Source organism: Octopus sinensis, unplaced genomic scaffold (assembly GCF_006345805.1).
Source record: "Octopus sinensis unplaced genomic scaffold, ASM634580v1 Contig10380, whole genome shotgun sequence".
NCBI classification, from domain to species: Eukaryota; Metazoa; Mollusca; class Cephalopoda; order Octopoda; family Octopodidae; genus Octopus; species Octopus sinensis.
Window position 1 is genome coordinate 38,841 of NW_021832123.1, and position 19,220 is coordinate 58,060.

Consider the following 19,220-nt stretch of genomic DNA (forward strand, 5'->3'; position numbering starts at 1 on the left):
AGAATGTAGAACTGTTGTGCAAAGTTGTTCTAATTTATAATTTTTTGAGAATGCAATTCACCGAAATTCTCGGAAAAGACTTTGAAGCCAACAAATGTCAAGATACAAGTAATACTGATAACAAAATTTCTCACATTGATATAATTCAACACAAAACAACATTTAATACTACTAAAACCTCGATGAATACTAAAACTTCGATGAATACTAAAACCCCGATGAATACTAAAAAAATGTCAAATGTCGGCTCAAATAGTAAATGTAATTTATTCATTCAGACAAGACAATCATCTACTCGATTACCGTCCCCTTGTTTTTTGTGATTGTTATAATTTTGTTAATTTTGTATATTTTCATTCATAGAGCCGTGGTTCTCAAAAAATTCGACCTGCTTAAAAAAGTGATAATAAAGGTATATATAATTGTTACATCAAGACAAATTTGACCACTTACCAACCACCTTCGAGTATGTCAAATCCTGAAACGTATTATTCCTCGCCCAAAGAACTTTACGAAACAGTTAAATAAATTACTTTGTTGAAAATTGTTTTACTAAATACAAATTTGTACAAATTATAATAATTAATATAACTTTAAATAATATTATTAAAGTAACATAACATGATAAAAGTACATTTGGCCTCTTCTCTTATTATTGCTATTCATCACAGCGGCAGACATTACAGCTCTCCTCTTCGCACGTCTCCCAAGGTCATTGATGAGTGTGGGTGGAGTTTTCAAGATTTGAAAATTTCAATATTTTCGGGGTTTCAATAAATTTCATTAATTACATTGGAAGTCTCCAAGTTGTGTTCCCACGAGGTGACTATTTACATGGAAGACAGGCATACTTTCCAATGTTTTTCAATGATTGAATGTAAGTATAGATGTTTTCAGTTGTGTTTAACTAGCTCGGCAGCTCGCTTTGCTCAACGCGACCTAGCTCCTACGGAGGGCCTGTTTCATCAAACAACTATAATTTTAAGTAAATATATTAAACGACCTGGTTTGATGTAACCCTATTTTACGCCTGTTGATAAACGATGTTTGTTGTCCGTCTTTCCTTTGATATATGAATAAATTTTGTATTTTGGCTACCCTTGAACATCTCACATATAGCTGTCCCTGGAAAAAAACACTCGCTCTCTAAAAATTTTCAAAATTCGTGGCATATAAACATCTTCATCTTTATACTTACCTGTTATATGGACGGGGAAACCCGAAAGGACAAAATAATTAACTTTTTTACATTTTGAACTCTTTTAAGATTATTTATTATTAAATATATTTTAGTTTCTGGTGGTTTGTTTAATGGTTTCTCCTTTTCGATACGGGAAATTGGAGTATGCTTTACTTGTATTAAGGAAAACTGGGCTCTTTGTGGTTCCTGTAACAATCGGAGTTCCCTACATCCTCTATAAATTACAGCAGATGTACGCTGCCGAAGCAGAATTTGAACGCTTTCGAAACAGGACTCAATTATATGGGTGTCGGAAAGGAATTAATCTTAACTAAACATGTTGAGCATATCTAATTGTCTTGTTTTAAATGTGGCCACGTTCTTTGAGTTCTCTATAAAGAGTATTGCTCAAGGGAGGCCTATCCGTACTAGCCTTGACAGCATACCTACTTGTTCTCTCCCACTCGTCGAGTTCATCGTTGACTTGAGGCAAAAAATCAGAAAGAATAGGAGCCATATTATTAAAAACTTTCAATTCTCGACTGACTTGTCTTTGGATTTTTTGAGTTATGAGAAAATAGAGTAGATTGATATATTTTTGATATTTAATTTTATATTATAAATATTAAAATAGATATATTTAAAATCTATTTTTTGTTATGTTTCGTTCAAGGCGACAATTTCTACCGTCAGCTCCACCAAGCAGTTATAAATAAACCGTCAATAATATAGAAATAATCAAAAAAATTTCACAAAAATCGATTGACTCTCCGAAGCCAGTTTCTGAAGAACCAAATGTTTTACCAACGAAAGAAGCTGAATCTCCATCGTTGGAGGAACCTCCCACATCAGAGGAGCCTGTCATCCCAACACCCCCACAGCCCACAATAAGTCAAACAACACAGCAACCATCACAGAAGACCGTCAAATTGGTGGAAGGTGGGGACTGGTGATATAAATGAGGGAAACTAATATTGGTGGATTCGGGAGAATGTGCTCCCCCAGAGAAGGAGACGACCGCGGAGGATGGGGACGAATCCAGCAACTCGGAGGAACAGCAGTCGGTGGTGGAGAAATACCTGAATCCGAAGGTAGTGGGACATCCCGATGGTTAGAGGAGAGCAGTGACGAAGAGGAGGAAGAACATAAAAGTGGTGATGGACGAGTTCTTTGAATTGGACGAGTGCATGAAAATGGCCGATCTCCTCCAAATCACCAGGAAAAGGCGGAAATCGTCCCCCAAGAAGGCCGTGGAAGCCGAGAAGAGTGGAGTGACCCCGGTGGTGAATGCCCCTCGGATATACATCAACGACTACGGCCAAGTCGTCGTGGATCAGGAAAGGTGTAATTCGAGGTCATTTCAGTCTGCGGATCGACCCATTGGCAGTGGCAGAAATGCACATGAAGAAGGCCGTGTTGGAGAAGGACAATCCTCGATCGTACATGAACTTCCGGAGGATTGTGAGTTGTAAGCGAAGGTGGAGCAGTGAGGGTGGGAGTTGTGGTAATGCCAGACAGCACTCGTTTTCTCATTGCATTGGCCATGTTCGGGACTGATTTCAGTGCCATTGCCGGCGTGTTCCCCGGGCGACATCACCGAGACATACTTGTACTCCTTCCCCTCATTGTAGAACAAGTACAAGTCGGGATTGAGGACTAACCCACTCATCATTAACGAAATGCTTAGTTTAGTCTACTCTCTTTATTTGTAGAGAAAAGGATAAAGGTCGACTATGACTATTTCAAGGACACTCCCGAGGAAGAAAAGTAGTGATTTATTTATTTGATAATTGAGAGTATGCTTGTTCTTTTATCACTGGCGCAGAAAATAGCACAAATCAATCTCCTAATCTCAGGGGCAGAAAACGAGTCCCGCAAAGTATCGCCCTCCTCCCACCTCCTCCCAATCTCGACCAGTTTTGCATTGAGAATCCAATGAAGACTACGGAATCTCCTCCAGTCGGCCACATAACGAACACAATTGGAGTCATCCTCCTCCGTCGAGTCAAAAATAGGCATGACCATTCTGTCCACCAGCGAATAAACAGTGGACAGGGCAACCGAGTCATTCTCGATAATATCCTGCAAGGACAGAATGAAGTGGAGAATGTGCTGGACGAGGGCGGCCACGAGTGACCCCATTATTCGGTAGTGTGTGTCCCGCGTCAATACCCGACTCCACTGCTTGGAGTATTGCACGACACGATTGCATGCCACTCTCGTTTGTCTTTGCAGTTCCCGACTGGACACACCGTGCTTAAAATCTGCAATGAGACATCCCCACAACCGGAGGTCTGCGGAATGTCCACCACCGTCGAGATTTGGTCGCGGATTTGAGCGGAAAGGAGTTCGGAGGCCAATCGACGACAATTTCCTGCAGATTCGAAAGATTCCGAGTCCTCAAACGACCTTGCAATCCACACAAGACTGTTGTGAGCTATTCCTAAGCACTCCGCGTAAAAACAGGACCGGTTGAAAAAACGGAGGCACTTTCCCGGTAATGGTCGAGGACGACGGAAACAAGGACAGCCTCTCGGGCTTGTGGACTCATAAAAGGGTGATAATCTGGCGAACAAGTGACATTGCGGAGAAAGGCAAGGAAGGGACGACAGGCACAGCTGGAATGTGGAGGGTAAGCACAACCTGACGAGGACTCCCTCCAAATCCTCCACTTCCTCGTCATTGAGGATATCCCTTTGGGTTACACTGTACTCACACCTTCCGACAGAACTAACAATTTCTTTGAAGGCCTTGGAATTAAAGTCCTCGATTTCGATCAAAGACGTTTGCACGCGACCAATTCGACGCGATTTCTATGGAATGGACAGTCCACGCAAACATTCAACTCGGCTGAAAAGTCCGACAGAAAAGAGGAAAATGAACTCAAATGCTCCATTTCCTCCAATTTAGAGAGCTGTGTGGTTGACGTGTAAATCGAGGACAGACTCTCCATGAGAAATGCCCAGCCATCACTCAAAACTCCACACAACTCGCCTCCCTGGCCATTGACTGGTGGAATCAGAATGTCCATCATTCGTCCGCAATTCATCAACACGTCGCGGATTCCCCCCAGTTTTGCAGCAATCGACAATTTGGCATCCCCAGTGAGTATTTTGTGTGAATAAAGCACGCCAAACTGACTTTCTGTCTAACAAACCAAACAAGGAACCCAACCAGAGAGAACTCGGCAGCCGAGCAAGACAGGGCTGGAATGAGTAAGAATTTGTTTATTTTGAGGAACACATCCAAAATGGCCTCATCCCGACGGGTCTGTGCGGCAAATAGATTGAGGAAATCACAAAACGTGTTGTTTCCCTGTTTGGAGTAAGTGAGTGAGTAGTTCTGAGACAATCAGCACAAACCCGACCTGGTCATCCCAAAAGACGACTTTGGAGGACAGAAAGTGTGCCAGTCCACAATCAAGCACACTCTCCGCCTGGGACAGTCTTTCCCGGAGGATCTACCGAATAGTGTGGAGAGTAACCTTCCCGGGGAGTATTCTGTGGTCTGAACACACAATTGTCCCCTCCACATATTTCCTGGTCTGTGTCCGACACTCGGAGGCCTCGAACCAGTCTTGTGCTTGTATGTGGGCGGATAGTTCGGAGAGGAGGCGAGAACACACCTCGATTTCCTCCACACACCGCAGTTTGTCCATGGCCAGTCGTCTGTCCTGCACTGTTTGCTGGATATTCTTTATTTTCTGTGGGAGTTGTGTGTCGAACTAATTCAATCACACACGTCTACTTTGTCGACTTTGAGGTACAGTATTTTTGTGGCGTTGAACAAGTCGTTGAAGCTTTTAATCAGACTTTCGTATTGGAGTGTCAATTCAACTAATTCGTGCTCAGTTTTTGAGTTTTCTGTGATTTTTTGTTCGAGTTGTCTTGATGACTCCAACAAACGGCAAATCGTGGAGTCGATGTTATCATTTGTTATACTTTCTACAATACATCATCAAATAATCACCTTCCAAATTTATCTTTCCTTCTAACAACATTCCCCACAAGTGACGGGTTAATTTATATTTTTAATTTTACAAATCAATATTTCTAAGCAAAACTAATTTTAGTAATATTTATGATCCTACTCCAAGCGAGTTCACCCCAGAAGACAGTTTGTCCTTTGCCTATAACAGCGGACTAGAGTCCTCACTGTCTAATTCGAACAAACTCATGGGCCGGGAACAACGTCTGGGTTATGTCGACCTCACACAAAACTGGCTAACTGAATATCAAGTAGTGATAAACAGCCAATCGTGTTTCCACTGACATAATGGTTTGTGGTAAAAGAACAAAGAATAGTAAGACCACAAAATGAGAAATTATTGGTTAGTATGTATACCAGACTGGAGATAACTAGACTGGTATTTTCTCTGCAAAACTAGCCTGTGCCAGTTCCTAAAGTAATTGAATCAGACGACCTTCTCTTTCGTGATATCGTGGGAATCCTGCGAATAGTTCACGTCGCTCAATAAGTCGTAGTTTGGTCTGCAAAGAAAGACCAGGAGTGCTGAAAATGCGAGAAGGAGCGAAAGGGTTGTAGTCGCAATCAGAATCGTCCTCTGGTGTGTGTAGAGCTATCACTAAGAATAAGCACTGACATATTTCAAGAATTTGTTTTCGTGCTGAGGCTTATCATCATAATCGATTACTACTATTGCGTCTGAATTGAACAAATACACGTGACCTGACTGATTTTGGTCGTCGGCGACTGTGTTGTCCGTGTTCTCCAGATTGTCCCCGATTGCTGTGCGTCACTCACAAGCAATACAACGAATGTTCCCATCGAACACATTGTTCATCAGATCTGCAATGTCGAGGTCGGTTGGGAATTCTGGATTGAGGGGTTCTGCTGTTGTTTGGACTTGTTTTTCTTTGTCGTCGGCGATGTTTTGAAAATTACTTTTAATTGCTGGAGAAGTTGGTTGAAATAAAACCACCGTCAATGTTGCCTCGGAAAATGTTGTCCACGTAATCGAACATGGATTCATCATCCTGAAAATAGGTTGGAATATTTCTTGTCAAAGCAGCAAACAATAAAAATGTCTAATTCGTACAGTTAAATTAGAAAAACATTAAGCATCGTTCAAAAACGTAAAATAAACCAACATTTATTTATTTATAAATTGGGTTATCCATGTTGGTTAATGACGAAATAGTTAATGATAAAATATAAATAATTTAGATAAGTTTATCTTCTTATTTTTGATAAGTCAATAATCACTTCTTTGATGTCGTCGTCACCCTATTCATTACTTGCTGCAATAAAGTCCATTTGCTATTCTGATATATAAATTCCAGGTTAAATCGCCATACTTTCTATTAATTTGAAATACTTGGAAGCAACTCTCATGACTAATAGTCACTTTTGAGTCATTAGAAATGTCGTGTTTATTGCACTGTATTCTCAATCGTCGGAATTGACCTGACCACATTTTTAGGTTAGTACTATCGACAGAACTAAGTGTCCATTTCTTAATTTCTCAGTCTTTTCTCTGCAATTGCTACATTTCCAGACAAATTTTCATATTGTGAATCAATAATTCGCGGGGAAATTACGAGTGGTTGGCATCCATTTGGATCAATAAAATTGTGGAGAGTGACTAAACACCGAAGGGTCGACATTCCTGAGTAAATCAAATATCCCCAAAGATTGAATTCTCAAGGGAAATATAACTGGGAATTAAAGTTGACTTTTCATTCCAAAACGATGACCTCAAATGCCCATTTGTCCTCCAACTGTTACTATTTAATATTCCAAGTAATTGATTTTGAATATTGATGTTTTTACTGTGTATATAAAGCTTATTATAAATCTATTTCTACAAACAAAAATATGATAAATATACTAAACATTTTAAAGATGTCTCGTGGTTGCACCTACAGAGATGAGCTCAGAATCAGAGCCAAGCTGTACGAACACGCCGACCGTTACCCCGAAATGGCCTGCGAAATGAAAAGACTGTTCGATTTGGATCCGACTCGCCAATTCTCCCCCGAGGAGAGAAATCTCTTTTCCGCGGCCTATAAAAATGTGGTGGGATCCCGTCGATTTGCCCACCGAGTGCTGTCCTCCCTCCAAAAGACAGAAGAAGGGGACGAGATGACATTATCCATTCTCCTTTCCATGAAGAAGAAGGAGGAGGAGGAAATAACCCGCCTGTGTGACCAAGTCCTGGTCTGCCCGCTGTGTGAGTGCCTAGGCCATCATTTCCCAATTCCTGACCGACACAACCCTGTCCGACGAACACAAAGTCTTTTACAACAAAATGTTCGGAGACTACAATCGCTACAAAGCAGAGATCGACCCTCCTGACAAAGCAAGTTGACCCCTTTGTGAGTGGCAGGCGTGACGGCTATGGCGGAGGAGGCCTACAAGAAGGCCTATTCGATTTCCCTCCCCAACGGACATCCCATCAAAATGGGGTTCCTCCTGAACTACAGTGTCTTTCTGTTCGAGATCTGTGTCCGGCCCAGCGAGGCCATTTCCCTGGCCACTCAGGTGTTGGGGCACCTCCATGTCCTAGGCGTTGCAGGAGATAAATTCGGGCATCTGCGAGGAGACGGAGGAACTTAATTTGATAACTCAGTTGTTCAGAGACAACTTGTTGGTTGGGTTGTGGGGTTACTCGTAGTTGTGGAAGAACAGTGTTTCGGGGAGTGCTTTATAGTTCTGGTTTGATTAAAGTTACTTTGTTGTTCGGTTTTATATTTTTAGTCAATCAATAAATATAATCACTTTTAGACATTGAAAATAGTTCGGATCGTTTTAAAGTTTAATAAAGCTAAATGTTGGGTTTCCCACAAGATTGTAGTGGCTTTCAGGTGGTAGGACAAACTTGAGTATTTTAGGCATCAATCATTTGTTTAGGTCATTCATACTGATATAATATAGAAAGTAGGTTGCATAAAAGCGGGCATGTGTTGAGCACCTTTGAACAATGATGATGAAACTCAGAGAAAACTGCTATTGAATCTTTCCAGCGAAATGTCAGATAAAAACCAATAAAGCCACTTTTAGAATGCTGTAGCGTAGTTGATGCTTCTTAATTAAAATCACTGTTGCGGGTATTGGGGGAATATCTTTACCAATGTTTGAAAAGACAAAATAATCAGACAACAGTGGCGTTTTCTTATCAATAAGTCTTTCTGTGCCACATATAAATATAGGCTAATCGAACCTTACGACTAAACGCTCATTGACGCTCAGTGGTGTGACGGATATCCAATTCTTAGTATGTTATTATCGTAAATAAATTGATAATAATTTGGCTTTGCCGTCTTATTACGTCGGAAATGAATAATAAGGGTATATTTATATGTTACATTTCCAAGCTACCCGCTCGTTTTCCAGTCATGAAGACAAGTTGTTCCGAAATTTTAATAAATATCAATGTTTTGAAGATAAATATCAATGGATTTATGATCAGGATTTGGAATTATGTCAGGTTGAAAGATATTCAAAAAATCGACATATTTCTGAAAAGAATGATAAAGTGAAAATCAGATCAAAAAATATAAAAACCAATTTACTTCAAGCAGATAAACTCGATTGGATTGACAATAAAATTGATTATATCCCGAATATACAAAACAAATATTATAAAAATAGAACAAACGCCGCTTCTAACAAACATTTATTGAAAAACCGTCCTATGAGTGACACGTATATAAACACCTCATTTATATCGACCAGAAAGGTTAGATTCGTTTCTGAAGATTCGTTAAAAACTGATTTTCCAACAACCAAACATTTTTTAATGGGGTGTAAAATGGCAACTAATAAGCGTATATACTCGGAAGAAAATATTGACAAAATAATAAAGAAAATTGATATAAGTCTTGAAAAAATTAATAATTCCTGCGTCTTGAAAGAGTCAACGAAACGTAGAGAACCTAACAGTCAAATAAAATTAAACTACGAGAAACTTCCTTTGAATAATGTGACTAGCAAAAAAATATACAAAATGAAACAAGATGAGAGCAAAAATTTTCTAAATTTGGGAATAATAAACTATAAATTTGGCGAATCAGTCGGCATTGATCCATCTAAAAACGACTTGGTCATGTTCAAACTAGTAATGGACAATATTAATGATTATTGCACAAAACATACTCTGAGTCAGGAAGCGGAAATTGATGCAATCTTGGAAGCATATGAATATTTGATTAAATCAAGAAAATGCAGCGTTGTAAAGCAGCCTGAGATGAGAAAGTACAACGAGCACTTTTCATCGGAATCTGGAACACAAAGTTTATGTGACTTAACAGATGAAAACCAAAAATGCCCAAATTTATTTATTCCAAAAATACCCAAATTTGAATATGTGAAAATAAATAGACCAAAGAGAGAAGTTTTGGATAAATTTGAAAAGACCCAAATAATGTCTTTTAAATGGAATGATGCTACAATATTCAGGAAAAATCGAAATCATATTTTTGTCCGTTCTCAAAGATTTAACAATTTTTCGAATGGACAAATAAGTTTTTTTTGTTGATTTAGAATGGATTAGTATTTGCCAGAGCAAATAAATATAAACAAGATTTAAAAGCTGAGAAAATAGGAGGACTTGAAAAAGACTGCCCGACATATATTGACGAATGTTCTTATTCTTTGTCTGAATTTTCCGGTTAAAACATTTCCGCTAACTTAATTTAGAAGAGTACGAATATAGCAGAAAGTGCATAAGCGATAGGACAAAAAACCTTACAGCAGAGAAAGTAACTTATAAATAATAGTTCCCAGGAGTTGTTCTTTCGCTGTTGCTATCATTCGAAATAACTTGTTTATTTAAAAAAACAAACCAGTAAATTTTTTTCGATCAAACAATTAAATCACTGCTTTTTAAGGATTATCAAAAATTGATTAAAAAATATAAAAATAGCAAAAAATCAAAAATCGAGACGACTGTTAACAAAAACAGCTTTTAAGAAATGAATACGCTGATGAAAATAATATTTATTGAGACCATATTTGAAGGAGTAAGTCGTTAAAGTATGGTGATGAGTAAGCATGACGACCGCAAAATAATGTGCGATGTATAGCGTAATTTTTCTGAATAACGAAATGCAGAGCAGCGAATCTCTGGAAGCTGTCTGCCACGAATCACGTCTGAGACTTCGAGAAACCAGCTGGCTGTATCAGAGGGTATCTATAGCAATCTTGTTTGCTATCCGCGGCGCAGCCACCGGCGATGCTTAATTTCCATCTAATTAAAATAATAAATTTTTTATTGAAAAAAATAATTTGACAGATAAATTTGTTTTTAAAGACTGATTGTTAATAGGCTAGATTTAAACACAAACTTTTATTCATAAATAAATTATGGAATTATTCAGGAATTGATTAGTAGTATAAATGTTAGATTCCGTGGACGACAGTTGAATTAAAACATTTTATTCGAGGTTTGATTTTCCCATTTGCTTTAAATGATTACGACTTCTACTTTATTAAAAAGTATCTTTAATCATCTTTTTGTATATATAGAACCTGTGAACACTGCTCCGACAATAAGTAAAGGCTCATTTGAATGATTTAGGTACACATTTGATGTTATATATCATTCTCTTTTCGATTTCGGTTTTATTTGTAGTTACAAATTTAATTTTGTTATGGTTTGATAATGATTGTACATCTTTTCAGTTTATTCGCAAGAAAAAAATCAGACCTGATAACTGTATAATCAGTTAATCAACCATAGGTACAACTCTCCCACTACGAACCCCCCTCTGCAATTGAAGAACAAACATACTACTCTTCCCCAACAGATTTTCTTTGAAATACCTCAGATTTAATTTTTAGTTAATTGGAAATCATTAGTTGTTATAGTATGTTAGGCTTTTTGCTTTTTAAATATTTATCAAATCTAGAAATGCCTATCACAAATCTCTTACCAAAACACAGCCACAGAAATTGAAATTTATTTAGCTTTCTGAAATTTGGATTTTTGCTTTCTTGAACAATATTTACAACCACATCAATCAAAGATCAATTTATTTTAAAATGGACATAGTAAACGAGAAATCTCAAATTAGAGTGTTGGACATTTCCGCCGTCTCGTTGGCAAGTCGTATTTCTTGGGGAAAACATTCCATTTTTGATTGAGTCAGGATCAAATAGACAACACCTAAATAAACATTTTAATTTATACTTCCTAAAATGATAATTGTAAAAGTGATTGTCAGTGATTTTAAAACCCCTTCTTGATGTTAGCCATTTCCTTAAAATTATTTTTTCCCATTATAAATACTTGAATAAATTATGATGATTACTTATTGATTAATTTCAGTCTTATTTCATGGCTGGCAATCCTCCTGATTATTTTATTTCATTAAAATGCTTGATATATAAATATTCAAATTTCGATTCCCTAATTTTATGCTGAAAAAGCCATTTAATAAAAAGACGAATCTAAAAGAAATAAATCCTTAGGAAGCGACTTCCAGGCACACCTTCTGTTAATACACTCGACCCTCGCAAATTGGCCATTTTTAGTTTCTTCGAATTTTGTGGCCAATTTAAAAAAATAAACAAAAAAATGTATTTAAGAAAATAACATTTGGCAATTAATTTTATAAAATCTTCTTATAGCGGTGAGATTTTTGAAATCCAGGACGACGTGCGTTAATTTGTGTTTTCCGTCATGGCAGATTGGACAGGACGGATCGACATCCTTATTCATTTTGTTTTGATAGTCGAGGAGTAAAGGGTGATGCCCACAGCCAAATCATGCGAGTTCGACCCGATCTTTTGTTTATTCTCAACATTGGTCAAAAGTTCCTTTTCTATTGCAGTTAATCTAGCTGTAATATCCATTTTGTCCGCATGCCTTGTTTTTTCAGATTCTCGTTCATTATTTTCTGAATCTTAATAGTTTTAATTTTCAATCAATGTTTCATTTTTCGTGTATTCAATACTTAAAAAATTTTCGAGAATCCATTCGAATTTTTGAAATTACTGAGTTGCAACACACTCGAACAAAAATTGCTACAGTAGAAAAACTCAGATCGCGTCTACCTGATCCCAGGTTGTTAGTTTTGGTTATATTGTGACGTTGCCGAGCATTCTCCTCTTTTATCCATTTGCAACGACAGTCTGCGAGAAGCTCCTGAACAAATAGAATTCTTTAAATAAGACGTTTAATCCGAGACACTTTACATAGAAAGATGTTCCTGGAGGCTATCAGGCCACCAACAATTTAAAAAAAGGAAGGTTGTTATAAACCGTTTGTTAAAGCGCGTGTCGTACGACTAAATCACTCTGAGAAAAGCCAATCTGGTATTTTTTTAAAACAGTTCAGTTCTGAAACTCCTTTGTGGTTCGTGGAAACCACAGACATAAACACAGATAAGTACAAGTTCAGGCACGTAGGAATTCGTGATTTTAATTTTCTCTGTGAAATATTTTTGAAATATTAGTCATTCTAACGAGCGGCGTGATCTGACCAAATGGAACAACTAATTGGTATTACTAAACACCCCACTAATTAATATTAGTCGGTTAAATAGAATTTCCTAATTAATTCGAATTGATTCAAGAAATAGATCAGACTGGATTTGTAGGAAAATTACCCGGAATAAGTTTGGTTAAAAATAAATAAATGTCAAATGGGGAGTGTTAAAATTTGTCACTTTTGGATGAAAACATTTTGCAAATGTCATTCAGAACAGGCGGAGTGGCGGGAGTGTTGTTATGAATTCCTTCCTTGTAAAGAGAGATAGGAGAGTTGTTCAGGAAGTTGTCTGTGTAGTCTTTGCTCACTAAGAAAGCAGAAATTGCTCGCTAAAAGTCATTTTTAAGACAAACTTCCTGGTTCCAATTCGATTGCTCCAAGAGATTTCGGCAAATAGTGTCCTCTATTCCGATAGAATTCTTAAGATGTTCAACCATAATGGACTCTCTTAATTGCTTTTCTTCTTCTGGTGTCATTTTATTATAATAAGTAGTACACAACGTTTAATGGTTTTTATTCGAAATAGGGTATCCCGAATATGAAGTTTATCAAAAAATGTTATAAATTAAGCATCTATTTAATAAATAATAGTTAAATATTATAGTCGAGTTCTACTCATTCTTTAAATTTTCACCCAGAGAATGAATCTGTGAATCATGAGTTGTGACATTATTCGTAAATGTATAGTTGTGTCATACAAAATGCATACAATTTCAAATTCCGAGTTTTTTACGCCCACAAAGTTAATTTATTATCCGAGGGAACACTTGTTTGTTGGAAGTGACTCAATGAGAGCAGTCAAGTATATAAGAAATGTCTCCTAATTAAAATTTTGTTTTGATGGTTCGTTTATTTATAATTATTAAATTACAATATTGAATGTCGAGATTCGCAGTCACGGCATGTTTGGTGAACAATGACGATATTTTTGCCTGTACTGCCCTCCCACATTTAAGGCGAATGCTCGAGTGTGTACTGGAAGTGCAAATCCGATCAGTCCGACCAGTGGCAGTTAATATGTCCCAATGTCCTCGGCAAAACCAGCATTAGTGGAATATCCCTCGAAGGTTGTTTTGTTTGCCTCACCTCAGATCACGGGGAACAGTCCATTCTTATGATTTATGGGGTCAACATGTTTTGTGCAGCCACTTTCCACCGAGGTCGCCTTGTCCAACCATTAATAGACCAATCCTCGAATAAATTAACAATCATGGACGACCTCCCCTTATATTTGGACGATTGGATACTCGACTGCAAACTCACCACTGATTTGTCCTTCGTCTTCCTCCTGGCTCACGGACAAATTGTCACATTAAAGTTGGCCCCCCGTGCCCTCATCCCCGTCTCGTCCCCTCCCGACATCCCCGTCCTGTTCGGCCTCGTTTTCTTACAGCCAGGTACTCGGGCCGACTCCTCAGTGCGAGTGGAGTGGCTGTGGGGGGGAGCGTCTTCGGGAAAATATATTTGTTCTCCTCCTTGGACAACAACTCGTTTTCGTGCCACAAAGTAATGTCGGGTGTCAGCCGAAGGGACCCATTCTCTCTATCGACAGTGTGGGGACACTCCTCGCCACCGCTGCCGACGACCGAAGAGTGTGTTTGATGGACGTCACTCACTCTCAGCCAACACTCATCTTCACTGCTTTCGGACACGCCGGCAGAATTTGGAGGGTCAAAATTGTGCCAAAACACTCCTGTTTGATTAGTCTGGGGGATGTGAGTGTTGAGAACTTCACCGTAGGATTCCCGTGTTTTTGTTTGGCGGTATTTCCCCGGAGGAGGCACTCTTTTGTACAGCACGGAAGGTCTCCGAGTCTTTCCTTTGTATTCCATAAGTCTGGACAACTCCGAGGACTCGTTCGTGACTGGAAGGAGTGACGGCGCTCTCCTCTTCCACGACTTGGCTTCCTACATCGGTCCTGGCATCCATTTTGTGGCACTCGGAGAGGTTTGGCTGACTGGGTGATCGTAGAGAGAAGAGGCGATGGATTTTCACTTTCTCAGTCCCGATTCAGTGTTATGCACAATCAAGGACGACGTGTTGTGGTAACTCCCGATATGTCCACATGACAGGCATATGGTCGTGCTTGCTTGTGACGGGGGACGTCGTTGTTTGCACACGTTTCGTCGACGGGTCCTCCTCCAGACAGTTTTTGGCGGAGATTTAATTTTTGTGGCCGACGGGGAATATCTTCTGGCTGGGAACTCTTCTTCCTGGGAAGAGACGGGCAACCCATTGGCCGGGGGGACAGTCAGCTGTCTCCAGTTGTTTGACTCCCGGATCTTTTTCCTCTTCTATCTCGGCTTCTCCTCCAAGTGGTTGGTCATGTGTTCCACCTCGCGTGGAGAACACGTCGTCTGTGAGTATTTGCCCGAGGAAGGACTGTCGGTCTGTGCACGTTTATCCATTTCTGTCGAGGGGAAGTACAACTGGCCGACTGTGGCAGCACTCAAGGATAATCTTCTCGTGATTGGGGACAAGGCCGGATCTGTCCATTTTGTTCGGTTTCCGCCCACAAACGAGGAGTCCGACCAGCCTTTCAAGACATTCCTCAGAATACACGGCCGAATTGACGTGACTTGCATCAACATTGGGGAGAGGGTTGTTTCGACTGGTGGAAGGGACGGCTACATCAACGTTTTCCGTGATTCGGGCAACACCTGCCTCCAACACCTTCTCCGTTTCCAGCCAGTATCCCACATCACCTGGATTGTCTACTATGGAGGGTTTTCAGCCCGACAGACCTTTGCTGGCTTCCACGGGGTTGTCCATCTGTTTAGTCATGTCAGGGCAACTTGGTGGGCTGTGATTTAGGCCAGAACCGTATTTGGGCGAATATTGCCATTGGGGGGTGTAAACGAGCATTTGGATTCCACATTGGCACGGACATGTTCCATGCTGTGTGTGCTCAGCCTGGAAAAGTGTTATTCCAGTCTAATTTCCTGGACAAGCCCGAACGGTCTCTCAAAGTACTCCAAACTGTCATTATTGAAGGAAGGGATTATCAGCGACAGGATAAATTCGTTAGTTCTGCTACAAAATTTCCCCTCGGCTGGAAAATGTGTGTTTGCCGTGGCTGGGGAGAGCAGATGTGTCGTCCTCGTCGAAATCAGTTGGCAGTGTTGTTCACGTCAAGTCAAGCAAAGCGACGGGCAGTTGGAAGCACGGAGATTGGAGTCGATTGCAGTTCACAACGGGAGTGTGTTCGCCCTGTCAGCACTGTTGGGGACTGTATTGGCAGTGGGGGGAGCACGGGGGCAGATCAGTGGGTGGAGGGTCGGTCTGGAGGCGCCCCATGCCAGATTATATGACGGATACATTGCCGAGGGGGCCAATTCTCTCTTTGGACTTCCCCGACGACAAAAAAGAGGTCTCGATTCCGGGGACTACAAAATCACAGCTCTCTGCCTTGCCGAGGCTGCCAAACCCACGGACCACATCCTCGCGGCTGTCGGAACTGACTCTTCCACGAGGTTTGGGTCACACAGCAGCTTTCAGACTGTTCTACTATTCTGCTGAAAATAAACGATTGGTGGCCGTGGCCAAGTTCCAGGATGACGCTGTCTGTTGTCCGTTCTGCTTTGGCCATTTGAGGGAGGGTTCTCTCTCATGGTGGGAAACACTCGTGGAATGGTCAGAATGAGGACACTTTCGAAGGATTTGGAGGTCACCGAGGAGACATCGATCCAGCCTTTGTCGATGGGTGTCAACGTTATGGCCCGTCTGGAGTCGTTGGATGACCAGCTTTTCGCGGTCGCCGGAGATGAGGGGGCGATTTCGGTGATCCGCTCGACTGATCGTCACGTCCGATTTTCGCGAGCACATCACGCCTCAATCACGGGTGGAATGTCATGTGTATTGTAGGACTTGTGTTTGTATGCAGAAATAAGTTGGTTAGTGGAGGAGCAGATCAGAGAGTGTGTTTATGGGCACTGGACGATAACTGCGTATTAGTAGTCTGATTATGTTTAGCAACTCACTTTGTTGAGAGAATGGGAGACTGCCGTCATGGATTTGTCTGCCATGAGGCTTCTGAGGTGGAATGAGTATTTTACTGTTAGATGTGATGGCAAAGTGTCGGTCCTTCTTTCAGGGAAGGGATTTGAGCTTTTGGAACTCTTTTAGGTTTATTGTTTTCCCTGCATTGCTTACTGTGCTTTTTTAACAAATATTTTGTTCATTACTGAGGGAATAGACAAGGGAATTTGATTAAGAATACAGAATGTACAAATAATGTTACCGATTGGGTACTTGTAGATTTCCTGCACGAAATAAGACTCTAACTTAATTTTGGAAAATTTTTTGATTAAAAATCGATAAAAGAAATACAATGCCGATTTATAAATATTATTATAAATTTTTTAAATAAATTTTGAATTGTAGTGCGTTGCGGGTGTTTGGGGAATCTGTCGAGGAAGTAATGAGTGTTTCCTGGAGATGGTTCCAGATCCTACAAAGAACTTGACAGCCGCGATACAGCGAAATATCGCACCGGGTTCAGTATATACTCTGACAAATGGAAGGGTGATTGTAATTACTTTATTCTGAATAGGTTATCAACGCCAGATCTAATGCTCTTGCATATGTGCACCTTACAGTCATCAGGGGATTTTGTAGACCCGAGGACCGTTGCCATCAACTGTGGAGAGAATGTGGGGGAGCGCAAATGGCGCATAAAAGACGAGGAACCGCACGACACTAACCTGGTGAATACTTTGCACTCCGATTTAATGTGTAGAATTTTTGGAGAAGGCAAGTGAGCCATTTGGACAACGCTTTCGACGAATTATTAGACGCAATCGTTGGAACGCCCACCGAACGTCACACTACGTCGAAACAACTGAACTTTTTTGACTTTAATAACTTTTTTACTTGTCGGTATAGTCTTAACACCATTAAGACGTTAACAATTCAAATTTGATTTAAAAAATTTATAATAATATTCGTGCAGCATGAAATCTACAAGTACCGAGGAGGTATTGTTCTTCGGGGGATACCTCGTCGAAGGAGGGGAGTGTATCCAGTAGCCACTTGTAGTTGCAGTGCTCCTCAAAACTGATCCGTGCTCTGTCATTCGGATTGAGACTTCCCATTATGTAGGTCGAGGCGGAATGACTGATGTGATCCTTCATTCCAAGTCCCTCGGACATTATTTCAGAAATCAGATCGTGAGAATATTTTTGGTTATTTGTAAATAAAATATGACTCCGAGACTCCACGAAATTAAGGATTCGTAACACACCCAACCACTGTCCAACCACTCTGGTGGAGAGTAGGCCTGATCTCCTATACAATTCCCCAAATAAACACCACCAAAATAGATGTTCTCGTCCTCCGTGGCAAACCTGACATTGGTCAAGTCGATAATCTTGATGGTTCCCGTGTGCAAGTCCAACACAAAGTCGTCGAGACTGAGTCCCCTGTGGTGGAGACCCTTCCCGTGGAGGTGTGCGATAATATTGATAATCTGCGGCATCAGCCAACATGACAACCATGACTTGGAAATAGCATATCTTTGTCTCCATAAGGCACTCGATTAATTTGCCGAACGCTTTCAGACCGATTGTGTGGCGAGGATGGTCGAGGACACAAATGTAGTAGTTACTAAACACTTGAAACTCCAAAAGTTCTGCTTTCAGGAAACATGTGCCCTGGCATCTGTGAATGGCGACTTCCATTGGCAAGATTTCTCGGTTCGACTAAAAACTTTATTTTTTAGACCACGTTAGTGTAAGTAGCCGTCTGCTGTGATAGTTTTATCACGACCTCAGGATGATAGATTTACTGAATGTTTTGTCATTTTGCTTGCAAACGTTGATGGCCTGTAAGTGTGCGACTCTCCGATCTGATCGTGAACGCAGGAAGTCTAGTCTTTCCCGAAGGGTAGTTTAGAGTTATACTCTGTATTCCAGAAAGAAAACAGTTTTGTAGATTGTCAAGAAACCAGTATGTTCTCAAATTATTATAGCTCTGGAATCGGCCGACATTTTTAATGATAATGTCAAAAATGATTTTTAATCACATTAGAAACCAGAAAATGATTCTCATACCAATTATCAACAAACCCACTCACTTTTACTCTCGCTATGCCTATATTCGACAATACGGAATTTTGAAATATCGAAATTAACATTAACCTCGATTAATATGATAGTTTTCGACTTCTACTCGTCTTAATTTACTTTTTATGTTAAGATAAATTTTAGACCACAGCACAAATTGAGCCCCTTTTCCGGCTAAATGAGATTCTTGTGTGGACCGAGGTTTATGTACCGAGGCCAACATATTGCAAACGGAGGAATTTCTCGAATTTGATGCGAATGGCGCTGTATCTCTTCTAAAAGTACCAAAACTTATGATCTTATCGAGTTTTAGTAGAATTGACGATATGCAGAAATGTTTTTTACCTGGTACGACACTGGAGAGACAGTAAAACATTTTTTCTAAATCCAAGTGACTCCATAGGCCAAGTTAATTCAATTTCCATTATTAAAGGGGTTAATTAGTTCATACAGAAACCGTTATTAAAAATGATAATTAAATAAACAACAGATTTTTGTTAATAAAATTGTTTCGTAGCGACAC

General features: G+C 40.0%; 1 protein-coding gene across 1 annotated transcript; it reads left to right on the forward strand.

Moving 5' to 3' along the window:
• Window positions 1-7,045: 7,045 nt before the first annotated feature.
• LOC115228363 (14-3-3-like protein 2) lies at window positions 7,046-7,498 on the forward strand. Its single transcript, XM_029798962.1, has one exon. The coding sequence runs from the start codon at window positions 7,046-7,048 to the stop codon at window positions 7,496-7,498; it is 453 nt and encodes a 150-aa protein (XP_029654822.1).
• The last annotated feature ends 11,722 nt before the right edge of the window (window positions 7,499-19,220 follow it).

What these genes read in the sequence shown, in the direction of transcription:
- LOC115228363 (XM_029798962.1), top strand. Translation starts at nt 7,046, where the DNA reads ATGTCTCGTGGTTGCACCTACAGAGATGAGCTCAGAATCAGAGCCAAG.